This window comes from Oncorhynchus nerka, linkage group LG5, assembly GCF_034236695.1.
Source record: "Oncorhynchus nerka isolate Pitt River linkage group LG5, Oner_Uvic_2.0, whole genome shotgun sequence".
NCBI lineage: Eukaryota > Metazoa > Chordata > Actinopteri > Salmoniformes > Salmonidae > Oncorhynchus > Oncorhynchus nerka.
In genome coordinates this window covers 42,609,189-42,629,864 of record NC_088400.1, presented here as the reverse complement: position 1 = coordinate 42,629,864, position 20,676 = coordinate 42,609,189, and the positions used below count along the sequence as shown (strand labels likewise).

Sequence of the window (20,676 nt, the reverse complement as noted above, 5' to 3'; positions counted from 1 at the left end):
TTACCTTAAAACCCCCCCATAAAATGTCATTACTTTACTTATAATGGTTTGGGACACCTGGGACCATCATGCGATGTCCTAACGACTGTCCCAAGAATGTCTTGAAGATGTCCTCACATGGTCATCAACAACATCCTGCTAACTTACAGGGAACTAGACAAAGTTCCCCGATTGAATGTTCCCATCACGCAACTTCCTAATGACTAGTAAAAGGAAGGTCCTGAGAAAACCCTTAAAACGGTCTTGACATGGTCCTCAGTCCTCCTGGTAACTTACAGGGAACTACACAAAGGTACCCCAGAGAACGTTCACGGGGTTTCGGGTCACCACATATCCAGATTGGATGCATTTAAGTTTCATTCGTTTGTATTCATGAAGCTTCCCGTGTCGGCACAGTTGACCAAGAAGGAATAAAGCCATGTCAAGGAGGTCCGATAGTTTTTTCCGTCTGCTGTAGCGCCGTAGAAAACTCTGGTTCCTCGCAATTTAGGTAAACTAATGACAACATCAACTACAGTGTGTGAGTGTGTGTATATACACTGCTCAAAAAAATAAAGGGAACACTTAAACAACACAATGTAACTCCAAGTCAATCACACTTCTGTGAAATCAAACTGTCCACCTAGGAAGCAACACTGATTGACAATAAATTTCACATGCTGTTGTGCAAATTAAATAGACAACAGGTGGAAATTATAGGCATTTAGCAAGACACCCCCAATAAAGGAGTGGTTCTGCAGGTGGGACCACAGACCACTTCTCAGTTCCTATGCTTCCTGGCTGATGTTTTGGTCACTTTTGAATGCTGCCGGTGCTTTCACTCTAGTGGTAGCATGAGACGGAGTCTACAACCCACACAACTGGCTCAGGTAGTGCAGCTCATCCAGGATGGACCATCAATGTGAGCTGTGGCAAGAAGGTTTGCTGTGTCTGTCAGTGTAGTGTCCAGAGCATGGAGGCGTTACCAGGAGACAGGCCAGTACATCAGGAGACGTGGAGGAGGCCGTAGGAGGGCAACAACCCAGCAGCAGGACCGCTACCTCCACCTTTGTGCAAGGAGGAGCAGGAGGAGCACTGTCAGAGCCCTGCAAAATGACTTCCAGCAGGCCACAAATGTGCATGTGTCTGCTCAAACGGTCAGAAACAGACTCCATGAGGGTGGTATGAGGGCCCGACGTCCACAGGTGGGGATTGTGCTTACAGCCCAACACCGTGCAGGACATTTGGCATTTGCCAGAGAACACCAAGATTGGCAAATTCGCCACTGGCGCCCTTTGCTCTTCACAGATGAAAGCAGGTTCACACTGAGCACATGTGACAGACGTGACAGTCTGGAGACGCCGTGGAGAACGTTCTGCTGCCTGCAACATCCTCCAGCATGACTGGTTTGGCGGTGGGTCAGTCATGTTATGGGGTGGCATTTCTTTGGGGGGCCGCACAGCCCTCCATGTGCTCGCCAGAGGTAGCCTGACTGCCATTAGGTACCGAGATGAGATCCTCAGACCCCTTGTGAGACCATATGCTGGTGTGGTTGGCCCTGGGTTCCTCCTAATGCAAGACAATGCTAGACCTCATGTGGCTGGAGTGTGTCAGCAGTTCCTGCAAGAGGAAGGCATTGATGCTATGGACTGGCCCGCCCGTTCCCCAGACATGAATCCAATTGAGCACATCTGGGACATCATGTCTCGTTCCATCCACCAATGCCACGTTGCACCACAGACTGTCCAGGAGTTGGCGGATGCTTTAGTCCAGATCTGGGAGGAGATCCTTCAGGAGACCATCCGCCACCTCATCAGGAGCATGCCCAGGCGTTGTAGGGAGGTCATACAGGCACGTGGAGGCCACACACACTACTGAGCCTCATTTTGACTTGTTTTAAGAACATTACATCAAAGTTGGATCAGCCTGTAGTGTGGTTTTCCACTTTAATTTTGAGTGTGACTCCAAATCCAGACCTCCATGGGTTGATGATTTCCATTGATCATTTTTGTGTGATTTTGTTGTCAGCACATTCAACTATGCAAAGAAAAAAGTATTTAATAAGAATATTTTATTCATTCAGATCTAGGATGTGTTATTTTAGTGTTCCCTTTATTTCTTTGAGCAGTATATATATATATATATATGTAAATATACTCCGACATTGCTAGCCCGAATATGATATATTTCTTAATACGATTGTTGTACTTTTAGATTTGTGTGTATTGTTGTGAATTGTTACAGTAGATAATAATGCACAAGCATTTCGCTATACCCACAATAACATCTGCTAAATATGTGTATGCGACCAATAAAATGTGATTTGATTTGAGATTAATACTTATGCAATGACTGTATTTGAGGTATTTCATTTTTAGGACTCTTTGACATTGGAGTATTTTGTGTAGATATTTTGACCCAAAAATATACTATTAAATAAATTGTTTTTAACACAATAAAATGTGAAAAAATCAAAGGGGTCTGGATACGTGTGGGTGTATGTGTGCCTGCCTGCTTTCCTGCTTCTGTGTGCGAATATGTGCACACACATAAGTGTCCTTGTGTTTTTTTTAAGTGTGTGTTCCCCTGTCTGAAAGTGCGAGAGTGCAAGTCTGTGTGTGCGTATGCATGCAATAGATGGATGGAGGGAGAGAAAGAAAGAGAGGTGCGAGATGAGGGGAAACAAGGTAGTGAGGGAGTCATTTGGAGGCAGTGGAGGGTGAATAAGCAGATAGGTGAATACTGATGAAAACTCATCTAGTGGCCACTCACTCACTCTTTACCCAAGATGCACCTGGGTGCATATCTTACCAGTGCACCCTGTGGACTATCTCGCCGTCTGTCTCTCTCCATTTCCCTCTCCCACCCCTCTCTCTCCTTCTCTATATCCCTTTCCTCTGTCTCTCTCTCCCTCTAGCCTCTCTCTCCCCCTCGGTCATCCTCTTGCTCGCTCTCTCCTTTTTCCCCTCTCTCTCTCTCTCTCTCTCTCTCTTCTATTCACTCTACATCTCTCTCTCTCTTTCCCCTTTACTCTGTGTTTCTCTCTCAGTAGCTGTGTATCTAACAGATACATCTGGTACGTGTATCTACTAAATATGAGATAACAGCTCAAAAACGTCCTAGAAATGGAATGGTTGTTTTATGCTAGTGGTCTTCAACCTTTTCTTGCCAAGGGACATTTTTGTTGAAACATTTTTTGAGCTTGTAATGCATTACAAAGCATCTTTGAGAATGATCTATGGCATGCTTAATGAATACAACACAGCTTTGGTGAAACCCCTGTCTCAAAAACAAGAGTTTTTACCGCTTAGAACTTTCGGGAAATGAAGCTTCTCCCCACAACCGTGCCGTTCTGCTTGGAAAATGACTAACTTTACCCACTTCATATAAAAATAAAAATAAACTGCTGTTGGGTAAACTATATTTATTGGGTAAACTCCTAAAATGAATGTATTATGATGATTATTACATGATAATTCTGCCAGCCCTACTCCAAACACATGTTCGCTAATAGCAGCTCTTTAGCTGATTACCCCATAATGACAAAGCGAAAACAGGTTTTTAGAAATCTTTGCACATTTATTAAACATTTAACAACAGATACATTATTTACATACAGTTGAAGTCAGAAGTTTACATACACCTTAGCCAAATACATTTAAACTCAGTTTTTCACAATTCCTGACTTTTAATCCTAGTAGAAATTCCCTGTTTTAGGGCAGTTAGGATCCCGACTTTAGGGTCAAATGTTTCGGGTCGCCTTCCACAAGTTTCCTAGAATAAGTTTTCAAACGCTTCTAAAGCCATGACATTTTCTGGAATTTTCCAAGCTGTTTAAAGGCACAGTCAACTTAGTGTATGTAAACTTTTGACCCACTGGAATTGTGATACAGTGAATTATAAGTGAAATAATCTGTAAACAATTGTTGGAAAAATTACTTATGTCATGTACAAAGTAGATGTCCTAACCGACTTGGCAAAAGTATAGTTTGTTAACAAGAAATTTGTGGAGTGGTTGAAAAACGAGTTTTAATGACTCCAACCTAAGTATATGAAAACTTCTGACTTCAACTGTAAGTATTCAGACCCTTTGATATGAGAGTCAAAATTGAGCTCAGGTGCATCCTTATTCCATTGATCATCTTTGAAATGTTTGTACAACTTGGTTGTAGTTCACCTGTGGTAAATTCAATTGATTGGTCATGATTTGGAAAGGCACACACCTCTCTATATAATGTCCCACATTTGACACTGCATATCAGAGCAAAAACCAAACCAAGAAGTTGACGGAATTGTCCGTAGAGCTCTGAGACAGGATTGTGTCGAGGCACAGATCTCAGATCTAGCAAAGGGTACATACCACCCCAAGACTCTTCTTAGAGCTGGCCGCCCGGCCAAACTGAGCAAACAGGGGAGAAGGTCCTTGGTCAGGGAGGTGACCAAGAAACAAATGGTCACTCTGACAGAGCTCCAGAGTTCCTCTGTGGATAAGGAAAACCTTTCAGAAGGACAACCATCTCTGCAGTGCTCCACCAATCAGGCCTTTATGGTAGAGTGCCCAGACGGAAACCACTCCTCAGTAAAAAGGCACATGACAGCTCGCTTGGAGTTTGACAAAAGACACCTAAAGGACTCTCCGATCATGAGAAACAAGAGTCTGAGAGCCAAGCGTCACGTCAGAACAAAACCTGGCACCACATCCCTACGGTGAAGCATGGTGGTGTCAGCATCATGTTGTGGGGAGGTTTTTCAGAGGCATGGACTGGGAGATTAGTCAGGATTGAGCGAAATATGAACGGAGCAAAGTACAGAGAGACCCTAACACACAGCCAAGACAACACAGAAGTGAATGTCCTTGAGTGGCCCAGCCAGAGACTGAACTTGAACCCAATCAAACATCTCTGGAGACACCTGAAAATAGCTGTGCAGCAATGCTCCCCATCCAACCTTACAGAGCTTGAGAAAATCTGCAGAGAATAATTTGAGAAACTCCCCAAATACAGGTGTTTCAAGCTTGTAGCATCATACCCAAGAAGACTCGAGGCTGTAATCGCTGCCAAAGGCGCTTCAACAAAGTACTGAGTAAAGGATCTGAATATTTTTGTAGATGTTTAATTTTTTTTATACATATGCTAAAAAATTTAAATATGATTTAGCTTTGTTATTATGGAGTTTTGTGTGTAGATTGATGAGAAATGTTTTATTTAATCCATTTTAAAATAAGGCTGTAACGTAACAAAATGTGCAAAAAGTTAAAGGGTCTTAATACTTTCTGAAGGTGTAAGTGTGAAATGCTCAATATGAGGAGTTGAGAAATAAAGTTCATATCATTAGAAAGAGGATATTGCCCTGTTTTTATACTGTAGGTAGGTATTAAAAATTGGTTTAGTCTGTTGTTACTAGCGATATTCATAAAAACATTTAAATACATTTTAAAAAGTGTTTATATGGCACTGGTACTCTATCTACAGACCACACACACACACACACACACACACACACAGTAATTCAAGCCCACACACTATATGTTTTGTTATCCTCCTGAGGACCTAAAGTCTATTTTGCATTCAAAATCACATTTTTCCCAACCCTAACATACTGTGTAGACCGGGCACTCGCTTGCGCCATCTCGCAAATGTTGATTTGTACATCCAGACACGACCCAGACACGCAGGTTGAAGTATTAAAACTCTGAACCAACTGTATTCATTTGGGGACAGGTTGGAACTCAATAAACATTCATGGACATTTAGCTAGCTAGCTTGCTGTGTCTAGGTCATTTGTTCTGGGATATAAACATTGGGTTGTTATTTTCCCTGAAATACACAAGGTCCTTTTGTTGGCATCTTTGTAGAATTCTGACCCATTTTGAGTGTGAAGGAGAATTTTATGTTGGTGCTTTTCTAATAACCCATTCGACTGGGTTCATCAAGTCACTGATTGATCGTGCATGGGAGGAATCCTCACTATTAGTATCTGTAATTTGGCAGTAGGCCCAGAACATTGTTTTGAGAAAAGAAAGGGGTGTCTCAGTTTCAAGGTCTCAGCTTGGCGAGAAGAGGCCACGTGAGGTATTGGTCAGTCATGTGCATGAACCAAAAGTGAATGATTTATTAATTATGAATAATGTAAATCATGCAAATATAACTTGTCTGTGTAAGCAGTATATAAGAGTACTAATTGGACTGCCCCTACAGTCCCACTTCAGACCGATACTTTATGCATCTAAATTGGACTGGAAGCTCTCCAGCTTGCTGATAATAAAGAATGATTCATTTAATATTGACGTCAGGTGTCTTTCGTGGTAATTTCCACGATATGAGTCACACAAAATTGTGTGTTCTTTACGCCGACATCCACAGATAATAGGGGAAACTAATTGTTTATAGTAATCTCTCCTCCTTCAGTATTAGTCTTCTACTTTCTCCGTGTACTTTATATCTCGGTTGGCTACCAACATTAAGGTGCATTACCACCACCAACTGGACTGGAGTGTGGACCTCAGTTCATCCTTCAATCACCCATGTGGCTATATGCTCCTAAAAACCAATGAGGAGATGGGAGAGGCAGGACTTTCAGCGCGCCAGGCGTCAAAAATAGAACCAAGTTGTATTTTAGCGCCTGGCTACTCAGACGAGTGCAAGCGGTATTGAGAGTTCAGATGAAATGATTGAATAACATGTATGTGTACATTTACTTTGCAACGCTCGCGCACGCAATGCGAGTGGTGTGGTCAGCATGTTACTCCTAAACCTAACCACTAAGCTTAAAATAGCCTTTGTCCAAGTGGGGATGTGGGAAATGTTCCCACAAGAGAGAACTTTCACTATTGTACTATTCTTGTGGGGACTTTTTTTCAATTTTCTACAATATTGGCTTCAATTCAACTGTATCATTGACTGGGGCTGGACATTTCACCGTCGAGACTGGTGTGTGCGTGAGTACATGTGGGCTTTTATTACTATCCCCGTGGCTACGGGAAATCCACAAGAGGACAGATTGTTAAATGGCTCTCTAAAATGGAAATTGAATGTTATGCTTTTATCGTTTAACCTTATGCGTTGTCTTATAAGACCGCATTCACAGGCCATTTTGCACAACTCAGCATTGAAGTTATGGTGTGTGCCTATAGAGGTTATCCCTGTATGCATGTGTGCCTCTGCATACGCATAAACATTTTAAATGCTTTCATCACTTAGCTTATGTCATTCCACCCCCACCCCCCCACCCCCAGATGAAGGAGGTCATTGTGATGAAATTCTTCAATTGGTTCACTACCCTCTGCTCTGTTCTGAGTACAGTCACGAGATCAGTCAGTAGAATCAGTCTCAGTGAGTCACTGGGTCATACTGGTCTCAGATCAATGTGCCCTACTGTTTCTGTGCATGTCAGTGACTCAGGAAGTCACACACCTGCCTGATGAAAGCAGAATGACGCATCAGAGGCATCAGAGGCTATTATGCACATACCCACGAACATACGCTCTCTCTCTCCCTCTCTCTCTCACCCCCCCGGAATAACCTCTACAGGTACACACCATAACTTCAATGTTGTACAAAATGGTCAGTGAATGCTGTATAAGACAATGCTCAAGGTTAAATGTTAAACACACACACAGCAGAATGTCTATCTACCTCTTGATGACAATATTTGCACACTTTTGTGTTTAACCTCTCTAGGGTAGGTGAGACGCTAACATCCCACCAGGACAACATCCGGTGAAACTGCAGAGAGCTAACATTCTAAATACACCATTTGTTATAGTAAACATTCTTGTAAATATATGTATCTTACATAATTTAAAAGATGAACGTCTTATTAATCCAGCCGCTGTGTCAGATTTCAAAAAGGCTTTACTGCGAAAGCAAACATGCTATTTTCTGAGGACGGCGCCACGCACACACAAGTATTACTAGCATTTTCCAACCAAGCATTAGCGTCATGAAAGTCAGAAATAACAAAATAAGAACAGCCAAACATACAGATAGGACCAGTCTATCGTTGATTGACTGTATTTTGGCCCAATGACCACTGATCATCTTGAAATCTAGCTTGGACGATAGCCAATGAGCTGAGGTAAACGGCAATATGTATTGGTTATACGTTTGAAGACCAACCTTTGCCGTAAACTCTGGCGTAAAAGAGGTTCATTCGCCATGGCGGAGCCACTGGTGTTACGCATAGCAGTACATATTCAATACAGACCTTCGCTAGATCCTTCAGGTTTTGAGGCTGTCGCTGGGCAATAAAGACTTTCAGCTCCCTCCAAAGATTTTCTATTGGGTTCAGGTCTGGAGACTGGCTAGGCCACTCCAGGACCTTGAGATGCTTCTTACGGAGCCACTCCTTAGTTGCCCTGGCTGTGTGTTTCGGGTCGTTGTCATGCTGGAAGACCCAGCCACGACCCATCTTCAATGTTCTTACTGAGGGAAGGAGGTTGTTGGCCAAGATCTCGCGATACATGGCCCCATCCATCCTCCGCTCAATACGGTGCAGTCGTCCTGTCCCCTTTGCAGAAAAGCATCCCCAAAGAATGATGTTTCCACCTCCATGCTTCACGGTTGGGATGGGGTTCTGGGGTTGTACTCATCCTTCTTCTTCCTCCAAACACGGCGAGTGGAGTTTAGACCATAAAGCTTGATTTCTGTCTCATCAGACCACATAACCTTCTCCCATTCCTCCTTTGGATCATCCAGATGGTCATTGGCAAACTTCAGATGGGCCTGAACATGCGCTGGCTTGACTAGGGGGACCTTGCGTGCGCTGCAGGATTTTAATCCATGACGGCGTAGTGTGTTACTAATGTTTTTCTTTGAGACTGTGGACCCAGCTCTCTTCAGGTCATTGACCAGATTCTGTCGTGTAGTTCTGGGCTGATCTCTCACCTTCCTCATGATCATTGATGCCCCACGAGTTGAGATCTTGCATGGAGCCCCAGACCGAGGGTGATTGACTGTCATCTTAAACATCTTCCATTTTCTAATAATTGCACCAACAGTTGTTGCCTTCTCACCAAGCTGCTTGCCTATTGTCCTGTAGCCCATCCCAGCCTTGTGCAGGTCTACAATTTTATCCCTGATGTCCTTACACCGCTCTGGTCTTGGCCATTGTGGAGAGGTTGGAGTCTGATTGATTGAGTGTGTGGACAGGTCTCTTTTATACAGGTAACGAGTTCAAACAGGTGCAGTTAATACAGGTAATGAGTGGAGAACAGGAGGGCTTCTTAAAGAAGAACTAACAAGTCTGTGAGAGCTGTAATTCTTACTGGTTGGTAGGTGATCAAATACTTATGTCATGCAATAAAATACAAGTGAATTACTTAAAAATCATACAATGTGATTTTCGTCTCTCACAGTTTAAGTGTACCTATGATACAAATTACAGACCTCTACATGCTTTGTAAGTTGGAAAACCTGCAAAATCAGCAGTGTATCAAATACTTGTTCTCCCCACTGTATATATTTTTTGGGGGGGGGGGGGTGTTAGAATAGCATTTATGTATTTTGTATATAGTTATTTCCTTCAAAATGTATCACTGAACCAATTCGGCCACTTGGGTACATGTGGGTACATTTGTGTGGGACACCTGGGTGACTTCATGCTCAATGTCATGTAGCTCACTCATTTTTTAAGTTATCTGTCCAAAACTTTGCTCAGCTATTGTTGCCATCTTATGGTCTTCATTCAAATCACCCACAGCATCCTATCTGTATGTTTGGCTGTTCTTGGTCATTTGAAAGATGATGCAGCAACAATAAAAAAACATTTCCTTGTATTTCCTTCTACCAGATCTATTGTGTTATATTCTCCTACATTCAATTCACATTTCCACAAAATCATTCAGTGTTTCCTTTCAAATGATACCAAGAATATGCATATCCTTGTCTCTGGGCCTGAGCTACAGGCAGTTAGATTAGGATTAGATGTCTTTAGGCGGAAATTGAGAAGAAGGGTGGGTACCCCAAAGAAGTTAAGTGCTTTGAAAGTCTGGTCATGGCTCACATCAACACCATCATCCCGGAAACCCTCGACCCAAGTTCATCACTGAGCTAAGGACCCTGGGACTAAACACCTCCATCTGCAACTGGATCCTGGACTTCCTGACAGGCCGCCCCCAGGTGGTAAGGGTAGGCAACAACACATTTGCCACACTGATCCTCAACACAGGGGCCCCTCAGGGGTGCATGCTTAGTCCCCACCTGTACTCCCTATTCACCCACGACTGCGTGGCCAAGCATGAGTCCAACACCATCATTACGTTTGCTGACGACAACTGTGGTAGGCCTGACTGCCGACAACGATGAGACAGCCTATAGGGAGTAGGTCAGAGACCTGGCATTGTGGTGCCAGGGCAACAACCTCTACCTCAAGAAGAGCAAGACAAAGGAAAAGGAGGGCCGAACATGCCCGATTCACATTGGCGGGGCTGTAGTGGAGCGGTTTGACAGTTTCAAGTTCCTTGGTGTCCACATCACCAACAAACTATCATGTTCCAAAAACACCAAGGAGAATGAAACATTTTGGCATTGGTCCCTAGATCCTCAAAAATTCTACAGCTACACCATCGAGAGGTGTATGGCAACTGCTCGGAATCCAACCATAGGGCGCCACAGAGGGTAGTGCATACAGCCAAGTACATCACTGGGGCCAAGCTTCCTGTCATCCAGGACCTACAGTTGAAGTCGGAAGTTTACATACACCTTAGCCAAAATTAAACTCAGTTTTAATTCAATTCCTGACATTTAATCCAGTAAAAAATCCCTGTTTTAGGTCATTATTGACTATTTTACACGTAGGGATACTATACATAACTTTAACCCATTTTATAAGAGTTTCTCCAAAATTGAAATATTCCAGGCATTTACGTAAAAACTCCAGTTGTACTTTTCGAAAGCCTTTTCAAAGTCAGCTATGAAAACCAGGCCTGGTTTCCCCGATATTTCATAGTGTTCTATTGTTTCCAGTACTTTCTGTCGAAGTCGGAAATTTACATACACCTTAGCCAAATACATTTAAACTCAGTTTTTCACAATTCCTGACATTTAATCCAAGTAAAAATTCCCTGTTTTAGGTCAACTTTGTTGTAAGAATGTGAAATGCCAGAATAGTAGAGTAGAGAATTATTTTTTTCAGCTTTTATTTTTTTCATCACATTCCCATTGGGTTAGAAGTTTACATGCACTCATTTAGTTTTTGGTAGCATTGCCTTTAAATTGTTTAACTTGGGTCAAACATTTTGGGTAGCCTTCCACAATAAGTTAGGTGAATTTTGGCCCATTCCTCCTGACAGAGCTGGTTTAACTGAGTCACGTTTGTAGGCCTCCTTGCTCGCACACACTATTTCAGTTCTGCCCACCAATGTTCTATAGGATTGAGGTCAGGGCTTTGTGATGGCCACTCCAATACCTTGACTTCGTTGTCCTTAAGCCATTTTGCCACAACTTTGGAAGTATGCTTGGGGTCATTGTCCATTTGTAAGACCCATTTACGACCAAGCTTTAACTGATGTCTTGAGATGTTGCTCCAATATATCCACATAATACCCCCCCCCCTCATGATGCCATCTATTTTGTGAAGTGCACCAGTCCCTCCTGCAGCAAAGCACCCCCACAACATGATGCTGCCACCCCTGTGCTTTATGGTTGGGAAGGTGTTCTTCGGCTTGCAAGCATCCCCTTTTTCCTCCAAACATAACGATGGTCATTATGGCCAAACAGTTCTATTTTTGTTTTATCAAACCAGAGGACATTTTTCCAAAATGCACGATCTTTGTCCCCATGTGCAGTTGCAAACCGTAGTCTGGCTTTTCTATGGCCGTTTTGGAGCAGTGGCTTCTTCCTTGCTTAGCGGCCTTTCATGTTATGTCGATATAGGACTCATTTTTACTGTGGATGTAGATATTTTTGTACCTGTTTCCTCCAGCATCTTCACAAGGTCCTTTGCTGTTCTGGGATTGATTTGTGCTTTTCGTACCGAAGTACGTTCATCTCTAGGAGACTGAATGTGTCTCCTTCCTGAGTGGTATGACGGATGGTGGTCCCATGGTGTTTATTCTTGCGTTCTATTGTTTGCACAAATGAACGTGGTACCTTCAGGCGTTTGTAAATTGCTCCCAAAGATGAACCAGACTTGTGGAGGTCTACAATTTTGTTGGCTGATTTCTTTTGATTTTCCCATGATGTCAAGCGAAGAGGCACTGAATTATGTCAATTAGCATATCAGAAGCTTCTAAAGTCATTACATCATTTTCTGGAATTTCCCAAACTGTTTAAAGGCACAGTCAACTTAGTGTATGTAAACTTCTGACCCATTGGAATTGTGAAATAATCTGTCTGTAAACAATTGTTGGAATAATGACTTGTGTCATGCACAAAGTAGGTGTCTGAACTGACTTGCCAAATCTATAGTTTGTTAACAAGAAATGTGTGGAGTGGTTGAAAAACTATTTTTAATGACTCCAACCTAAGTGTATGTAAACTTCCGACTTCAACTGTATATACTAGGCGGTGTCGTCCAAGTCCTACCACACAAGAAGCATAACTGGAGCACCACGTCTAGGTCCCCAAACGCTCCTTAACAGCTTCTACCCCCAAGCCATAAGATTGCTGAACAATTTATCAAAAGGCGACCCGGACTATTTGCATTGACCCCACCCATTTTAGTTTTTTACACTGCTGCTACTCGCTAAGCTGTACCCCCGCACATTGACTCGTTACAAGTACCGACTGTATATAGCCTCAGTATTGTTATTTTAATTGTTTTTTTATTTTCATTTTTTACTTTAGCTTATTTAGTCAATATTTTCTTAACTCTATTCTCTTAAAACTGCATTGTTGGTTAAGGGATTTAAAGTAAGCATTTCACGGTAAGGTCTATTGTAATCGGCGCATGCGACAAATACATTTGATTTGATTTTGTTCTCTAGTCTTTCTATTTCTCATTCATTCACTCTCACCCCCCTCACCCCCTTCCACACAAGCATCCACCTTTCTTCCAGCATCCCACCTCCCTTCTCTCCCCCCTCAGCAGGCCTGTAATGAATGTTTGTCATATCTTTTTGCCCCTCTCTCTCTCTCGCTCTCTACTTATCTCTCTCTTACTATCTTACTTTATCTCTCCACTCCTCCACTCCCCCTCTTCCCCAGCAGGTCCTAACTCCTCTCACGTGACCACCTAACCGGCCACCCTCTCTTTCCCCGTCTCTACCCATCTCTCTCTCTCCCTCCTCCCACTCATCCCCATTCTCTATTCCTCTCTCTCCATCCTTTCCTCCATTTCTCAGCGAGATTTCTAATGAGTTGTTAGATAGCATATCTCCTTCCCTTACGCAAGCCCTGACCTTTCACACTTTCATTCTCTACCCCAACCATCCCCGCTCACACCTCTCTCTCCCTCCTATAATGAGTTATTGCCCACCTCCTTCCCTGACGCGAGTGCTCAACCTCTTGCCATTTCTCTCTCTTGGTTTCTACCATCTCTCTCTCCCTCCTCCCATTTCTGCCTCGCCTCCCTTACTCCCACACCTCTTTCTCTCTCTCTCAGTGGGATTCTAATGAGTTGTAAACTCCTCCTCCACTCGAACGCTCTACTTCTCGACCTCTCTCTCATAAACCCACAGTTCTGTGGCATCGTAACCCTCACAATGACAAAGGCCCTGGTCCTGGAGTGTGGGGCCAGAAAGAGAGGACTGTAACCATGAGAAGACCGTAACCATTGATTTTTTATTTATTTAGCAGATGCTCTTATCCAGAGCGACTTAAAGTAGTGAGTGCATACATTTTCATACTTTTTCATGTTGGGAGGGAGAGAAGGATGGAGGATGAATGCTACAGCTCAGCCAGCCAAGGAAAGAGTGTTTACCTCTGTAGAGATGGTGTAACAAGAGGGTGGGGGAGAAGAGAAAAGTGTTTGAATGTACAGAGAGAGGTGAGAAGGTATAAAGAAGAGTGGGGGGAGATGAGAGGGAGTACTCGTCTGTTGTGTTGTAATAGGCAAGGAAGAGAGAGATGAAGGAAATGTGTCTTCGAGTTGAGGGGATCTGTGTTCAGTCTGAACAGAGGTTCCCATTGTCACATTTGCGCTTCAGTGTGTGCATGCATGGGTGGCTGAGTGTGTATTTTATTGGATTATGTTTCGTATGAGGACAAAACAAGACCATACATCATGTTCTTATACTCCAGGAAAAATAATATATTTTTGATCTTGTGATTGGTTAAATGGGATCTTCTGTCTTTGTGGTGACTAGCTGTTAAAACATTGTGGTGGAAAGTGCTTCAAAGCAGTGCAATTAAACAGCTGTAAAATAATCTAATTCCAGACCTCGAGCGACCTTGTTTTGACCAAAAAATATTTGTTCTCGTAACCCACTTGGTGACTTTGTGAAATTGACTCCAATGTATTAATCTGACAATTATGTTAAATTTAAATTCAGAGCTCAAGGCTCTGTGTGCAATTATATGTCATTCAGATTTAATTTCAGAGCACACTGGCTAAGTTTAGCCTCCGTTCTAGGTCGTTGTAACTTGCAACACTCTACTTTATACTTCCTTTTACCCAATTCCAAATCGACCCCCTAAGCATTTCTAATAAATCTGAAAGGGCAAGGTAGTTACTACCATATTTCTAAAAACCTGTTCAATCCCTTCATATCTTCACAAAGGTCCAGGGGATAGCTGAGGACCATTTTTAAATTGGAAACCCAAGTAGTGTTCCATAGGCTCAAGATATGATTAAACATTTTGAAACAGACAAGGTACTACCTGAACAACCTTTGCGATATTTGATGATGTCTCGCGTTGTAATTGACTTGTATATCCTCTCTCCTCAGGTAAGATGTTCAAGTCCCTGGACCTGTCGCTGATTGTGGAGTTTATGCTAATGTTCTACAAGGACAAGCCCATTGACTGGCTGCTGGACCACATCATGTGGGTCAAGGTGTGCAACCCAGAGAAGGACGCGGTAAGTGTGGTAACCACTGTCCTAAAACAAGTTTTTCTTTGGACTCAGTCATGTTAGATCAGTGATTACTTCAAGGGAGGGAGGAAAGAAGGATGTATTACAGATTATCCAAGCAGGGAGCAACAGGTTACTGCAAAAATGAAGTAAACGCTTTAGCAAATGAGTGTTGTATAGCACACTGTACACTGGACAGGACATGAGACTGGAGTAGAAATTAACGTGGGCATTGTTTAATGCATTTCACAGGAAGAACATTCCAAGCATTTCAATGTAGGTAAGCAGGTTACAGGTGTCATAAAGGGACAAAACTCGAATATCAATACACAACAATGAGGGATACAAAGGCTGCGTTGACACAGGCAACCCAATTCTGATATTCTTTTCGCGAAGCTGATCTGATTGGTCAAAAGACCTATTAGTGAAAACAATATAAGAATTGGTCTGTCTGTGTAAACGCAGCCAAAGTATATTGAAAATAGGTGCTTCCACACAGGTGGGGTTCCTGAGTTTATTAAGCAATTAAAATCCCATCATGATTGCGGTCATTATAAAAATACCTATTTCACCAATATTTTGGCTACCATGGCTAAAATAAGAGATCTCAGTGAATTTGAAAAAGTTCTCAAAGGAGCATAGGTGATTTAAAGGATGTGTTTGTGTGTGTGTGTGTGTCATCAGATCTCAACCCAATTGAACACTTATGGGGGATTCTGGAGTGGTGCCTGAGACGGCGTTTTCCACTACCATCAACAATACACCGAATTATATAATTTCTCATGGAAGAATGGTGTTCGCATCCCAGACACTTGTAGAATCTATGCCAAGGTGCATTGAAGCTGTTTTGGTGGCACTTGGTTGCCCATCACCCTATTAAGACACTTTTCCTTTATTTTGCCAGTTACCTGTACAGTCGTGGCCAAAAGTTTTGAGAATGACACAAATATTAATTCATATTAATGTCAGATGTTACTATGGAATACTGAGGTATAATTACAGGCATTTCATACGTGCAAATGCTTTTATTGACAAATACATACAAAGAGTCGATATTTACAGTGTTGACCATTCTTTAAAAAAAATTTAAATGTAAACTTTTTTTTGCCCCCTTTCTTCTACCCAAATTCATGGTATCCAATTGGTAGTAGTTACAGTCTTGTCTCATCGCTACAACTCCCGTACGGACTCGGGTGAGACGAAGGTCGAGAGCCATGCATCCTCCGAAACCCAACCAAACCGCACTGCTTCTTGACACAATGCCCATCCAACCCGGAAGCCAGCTGCACCAATGTGTCGAAGGAAACACCGTACACCTGGCGACCGTGTCAGCATGCACTGTGCCCGGCCCGCCACAGGAGTCGCTAATGCGCGATGAGACAAGGATATCCCTGCCGACCATGCCCTCCCTAACCCGGAAGATGCTGGGCCAATTGTGCGCCGCCCCATGGGCCTTCCAGTCGCGGCCGGCTGCGACAGAGCCTGGGTTCGAACCCAGAATCTCTGGTGGCACAGTTAAAACTGCAATGCAGTGCCTTAGACCACTGCACCAACCGGGAGGCCTTAACCCTTCTTTTTCAAGACCTCTGCAATTTGCCCTGGCATGCTGTCAAATAACTTTTGGGACACATCCTGACTGATGGCAGCCCATTCTTGCATAATCAATGCTTGGAGTTTGTCAGAATTTGTGGGTTTTTGTTTGTCCACCCACCCGCCTTTTGAAGATTGACCACAAGTTCTCAATGGGATTAACATCTGGGGAGTTTCCTGGCCATGGACCCAAAATATTGATGTTTTGTTCCCCGAGCCACTTAGTTAATACTTTTGCCTTATGGTAAGGTGCTCCATCATGCTGGAAAAGGCATTGTTCGTCACCAAACTGTTCCTGGATGGTTGAGAAAAGTTGCTCTCGGAGGATGTGTTGGTACCATTCTTTATTCATGGCTGCGTTCTTAGGCAAAATTGTGAGTGAGCCCACTCCCTTGGCTGAGAAGCAACCCCACACATGAATGCTCTCAGAATGCTTTACTGTTGGCATGACGCAGGACTGATGGTAGCGCGCACCTTGTCTTCTCCGGAAAAGCTTTTTTCCGGATGCCCCAAACAATCAGAAAGAGGATTCATCAGAGAAAATGACTTTACCCCAGAAGTCCAATCCCTGTACCTTTTACAGAATATCAGTCTGTCCCTGATGTTTTTCCTGGAGAGAAGTGGCTTCTTTGCTGCCCTTTACACCAGTCCATCCTCCAAACGTTTTTACCTCACTGTGCATGCAGATGCACTCACACCTGCCTGCTGCCATTCCTGAGCAAGCTCTGCACTGGTGGTGCCCCAATCCCCGAGCTGAATCAACTTTAAGAGACTGTCCTAGCGCTTGCTGGACTTTCTTGGGCGCACTGAAGCCTTCTTCACAACAATTGAACCACTCTCCTTGAAGTTCTTGATGATCCGATAAATTATTAATTTAGGTGCAATCTCACTGGCAGCAATATTCTTGCTGCCAGTTGGTCCTTTTGTGGCAGGGCTGAAATGCAGTGGAAATGTTTTTGGGGGATTCAGTTCATTTGCATGGCAAAGAGTGACTTTGCAATTAATTGCAATTCATCTTATCACTCTTCAAAACATTCTGGAGTGTATGCAAATTGCCATCATACAAACTGAGGCAGCAGACTGTGAAAATTAATGTGAACTTTTATATTTGTGTCATTCTCAAATCTTTTGGCCACGACTGTACATACACTACATGGCCCAAAGTATGTGGACGTCGAACATCTCATTCCAGAATCATGGGCATTAATATGTAGTTGGTCCTTCCCGCTGCAATAACAGCCTCCACTCTTCTGGCAAAGTTTTCCACTAGATGTTGGAAACTTGCTGCGGGGACTTGCTTCCATTCACCCGCGAGCATTAGTGAGGTCGGGCACTGATGTTGCCGAGTAGGCCTGGCTCGCAGTCGGCGTGCCAATTCATCCCAAAGGTGTTTGATGGAGTTCAGATCAGGGCTCTGTGTAGGTCAGTCAAGTTCTTCCACACCCGTCCATTTCTGTATGGACCTCGCTTTGTGCACAGGGGCAATGTCATGTTGAAACAGGAAAGGGCCTTCCCCAAACTGTTGCCACAAAGTTGGAAGCACAGAATCGCCAAGAATGTCATTGTATGCTGGAGCGTTAAGATTTCCCTTCACTGGAATTAAGGAGCCTGAACCATTAAAAACAGCCCCAGACCATTATTCCTCCTCCACAAACTTTACAGTTGGCACTATGCATTGGGGCAGGTAGCGTTCTCCTGGCATCCTCCAAACCCAGATTTGTCCTTCGGACTGCCAGATGGTGAAGCGTGGTTCATCACTCCAGCGAATGTGTTTCCACTGCTCCAGAGTCCAATGGCGGCAACCTTCACACCACTCCAGCCAACACTTGGCATTGCTAATGGTGATTTTAGGCTTGTGTGCGGCTGCGCGGCCATGGAAACCCATTTCTTGAAGCTCCTGACAAAGTTATTGTGCTGATGTATTTGTATTTATTATTAATCCCCATTAGCTGCTGCCAAGATGTTGCTTCCAGTGGCAGTTGGGAACTCTGTAGTGACTTGTTGCAACTGAAGACAAACCATTTTTGCGCTATTCAGCACTCGGCAGTCTCGTTATGTGAGCTTGTGTGGCTTACCACTTCACGGCTGAGCCATTGTTGCTCCTAGACGTTTCCACAATAACAGTACTTAAAGTTGACCGGGGCAGCTCTAGCAGGGCAGAAGTTTGACGAACTGACTGGTTGGAAAGGTGGCATCCTATGATGGTGCCACGTTAAAAGACACAGAGCTCTTCAGTAAGGCCATTCTACTGCTAACGTTTGTCTATGGAGATAACATGTCTGTGTGCTCGATTTTATACACCTGTCAGTAATGGGTGCAGCTGAAATAGCCAAATCCGCTAATTTGAAGGGATATCCACATGCTTTTGGCCATGTAGTGTATAAATACCATGCCTTTCAATTGCACTTGCCAAAATGGTCTCAGTCTCAGAAAATTGTGGAACTCCCACACACTCCTATTCTCTTTCTCTCTCCCTGGTCCTCTCTCTTTCTTTCTTTCTTTCTTTCTCAACTCTCCCGTCTGCCACACACACAGAAACACTGCGACAGGCAGAAGGCCAACCTGAGGATTCGCTTCAAGCCCTCACTCTTCCAGCATGTGGGCACTCACTCCTCCCTGGCCGGAAAGATCCAGAAACTCAAGGTATGTACGTTGCAAGCATTGTGTGTTTCCGTATCCCACTGACAATACATTTTGTATACTCTAGCATCCTTTCACTGTGCATCAAGTCTCTGAGCACTGCAGTATTGATATACATTTCAAGTCACCACACAGATTCAATATTTTTTACTACAAAGTAAAGAATACTGTGTTTAATGTCTCTGACTGTTAAGATCAGTGGATATCAGCTTGAAGACTGCTACTGCAATCTAACCCAATCAATTCACTATCAATACGCCCAACACTTTCTCAATTTAGAGATTCTCCACCAAGCAGGCCTGGCCTCCACCACTGAAATGAATAGTATTTTATCAGTGCTTACAACTGTCACGCAATGAGTGTGTGAGACACGCATTTGACCATCTTCACACGCCACACATTTCTCATGCATTGAAAAAAGTAACGCTTTTATTTTCAAATTAATCCAGTGTATATTTAGTGCGTTAACTTTTTTAACTTTTCAACTGTGCCTCCAAATTGTTTTGAAATTGGAGGATATGCACCTGCAGATCTACATCTACATCTACATCACGAACATTGTAACTGTGTGTGTGTGTGTGTGTGTTTTGGTTTTTTTAAGTTGGAAGTTTACATACACCTTAGCCAAATACATTTTAACTCAGTTTTTCTCACAATTCCTGACATTTAATCCTAGTAAAAATTCCCTGTTTTAGGTCAGTTAGGATCCCCACTTTATTTTAAGAATGTGAAATGTCAATATAATAGTAGAGAGAATGATTTATTTCAGCTTTTATTCCCAGTGGGTCAGAAGTTTACATACAATCAATTAGTATTTGTTAGCGTTGCCTTTAAATTGTTTAAATTGGGTCAAGTGTTTCAGGTAGCCGTCCACAAGCTTCCCACCATAAGTTGGGTGAATTTTGGCCCATTCCTCCTGGCAGAGTTGGTGTAACTGAGTCGGGTTTCTAGGCTTCCTTGCTCGCACATGCTTTTTCAGTTCTGCCAACAAATTTTCTATATGATTTGTGGGCTTTGTGATGGCCACTCCAATACCTTGACTTTATTGTCCTAAAGCCATTTTGCCACAACTTTGGAAGTATGCTTGGGGTCATTGTTCATCTGGAAGACCCATTTACGACCAAGCTTTAACTTCGTGACGGATGTCTTGAGATGTTGCTTCAATATATCCACATAATTTTCCTCCCTCATGATGCCATCTATTTTGTGAAGTGCACTAGTCCCTCCTGCAGCAAAGAACCCCCACAACATGATGCTGCCACCCCGTGCTTCACGGTTTGGATGGTGTTCTTTGGCCTGCAAGCCTCCCCCTTTGTCCTCCAAACATAACAATGGTCATTATGATCAAACAGTTCTATTTTTGTTTCATCAGACCAGAGGACATTTCTCCAAAATTACAATCTTTGTCCCCATGTGCAGTTGCAAATAGTAGTCTGGCTTTTTTATGGCGGTTTTGGAGCATTGGCTTCTTCCTTGCTGAGCGGCCTTTCAGGTTATGTCGATACATGACACTTT

At 43.2% G+C, this 20,676-nt stretch overlaps 1 protein-coding gene across 4 annotated transcripts in view; it reads left to right on the top strand.

Annotated features, from left to right (window-relative positions):
* Nucleotides 1–20,676, top strand: part of mgat4b (alpha-1,3-mannosyl-glycoprotein 4-beta-N-acetylglucosaminyltransferase B) — a 229,246-nt gene that overhangs the window by 184,846 nt on the left and 23,724 nt on the right. For all 4 annotated transcript variants that reach the window (XM_029659971.2, XM_029659972.2, XM_029659973.2 and 1 more), the window contains exons 9-10: nucleotides 14,807–14,937; nucleotides 19,057–19,164. In XM_029659971.2, coding sequence (XP_029515831.1) covers nucleotides 14,807–14,937; nucleotides 19,057–19,164 — 239 coding nt within the window. The remainder of the gene's footprint in view (nucleotides 1–14,806; nucleotides 14,938–19,056; nucleotides 19,165–20,676) is intronic.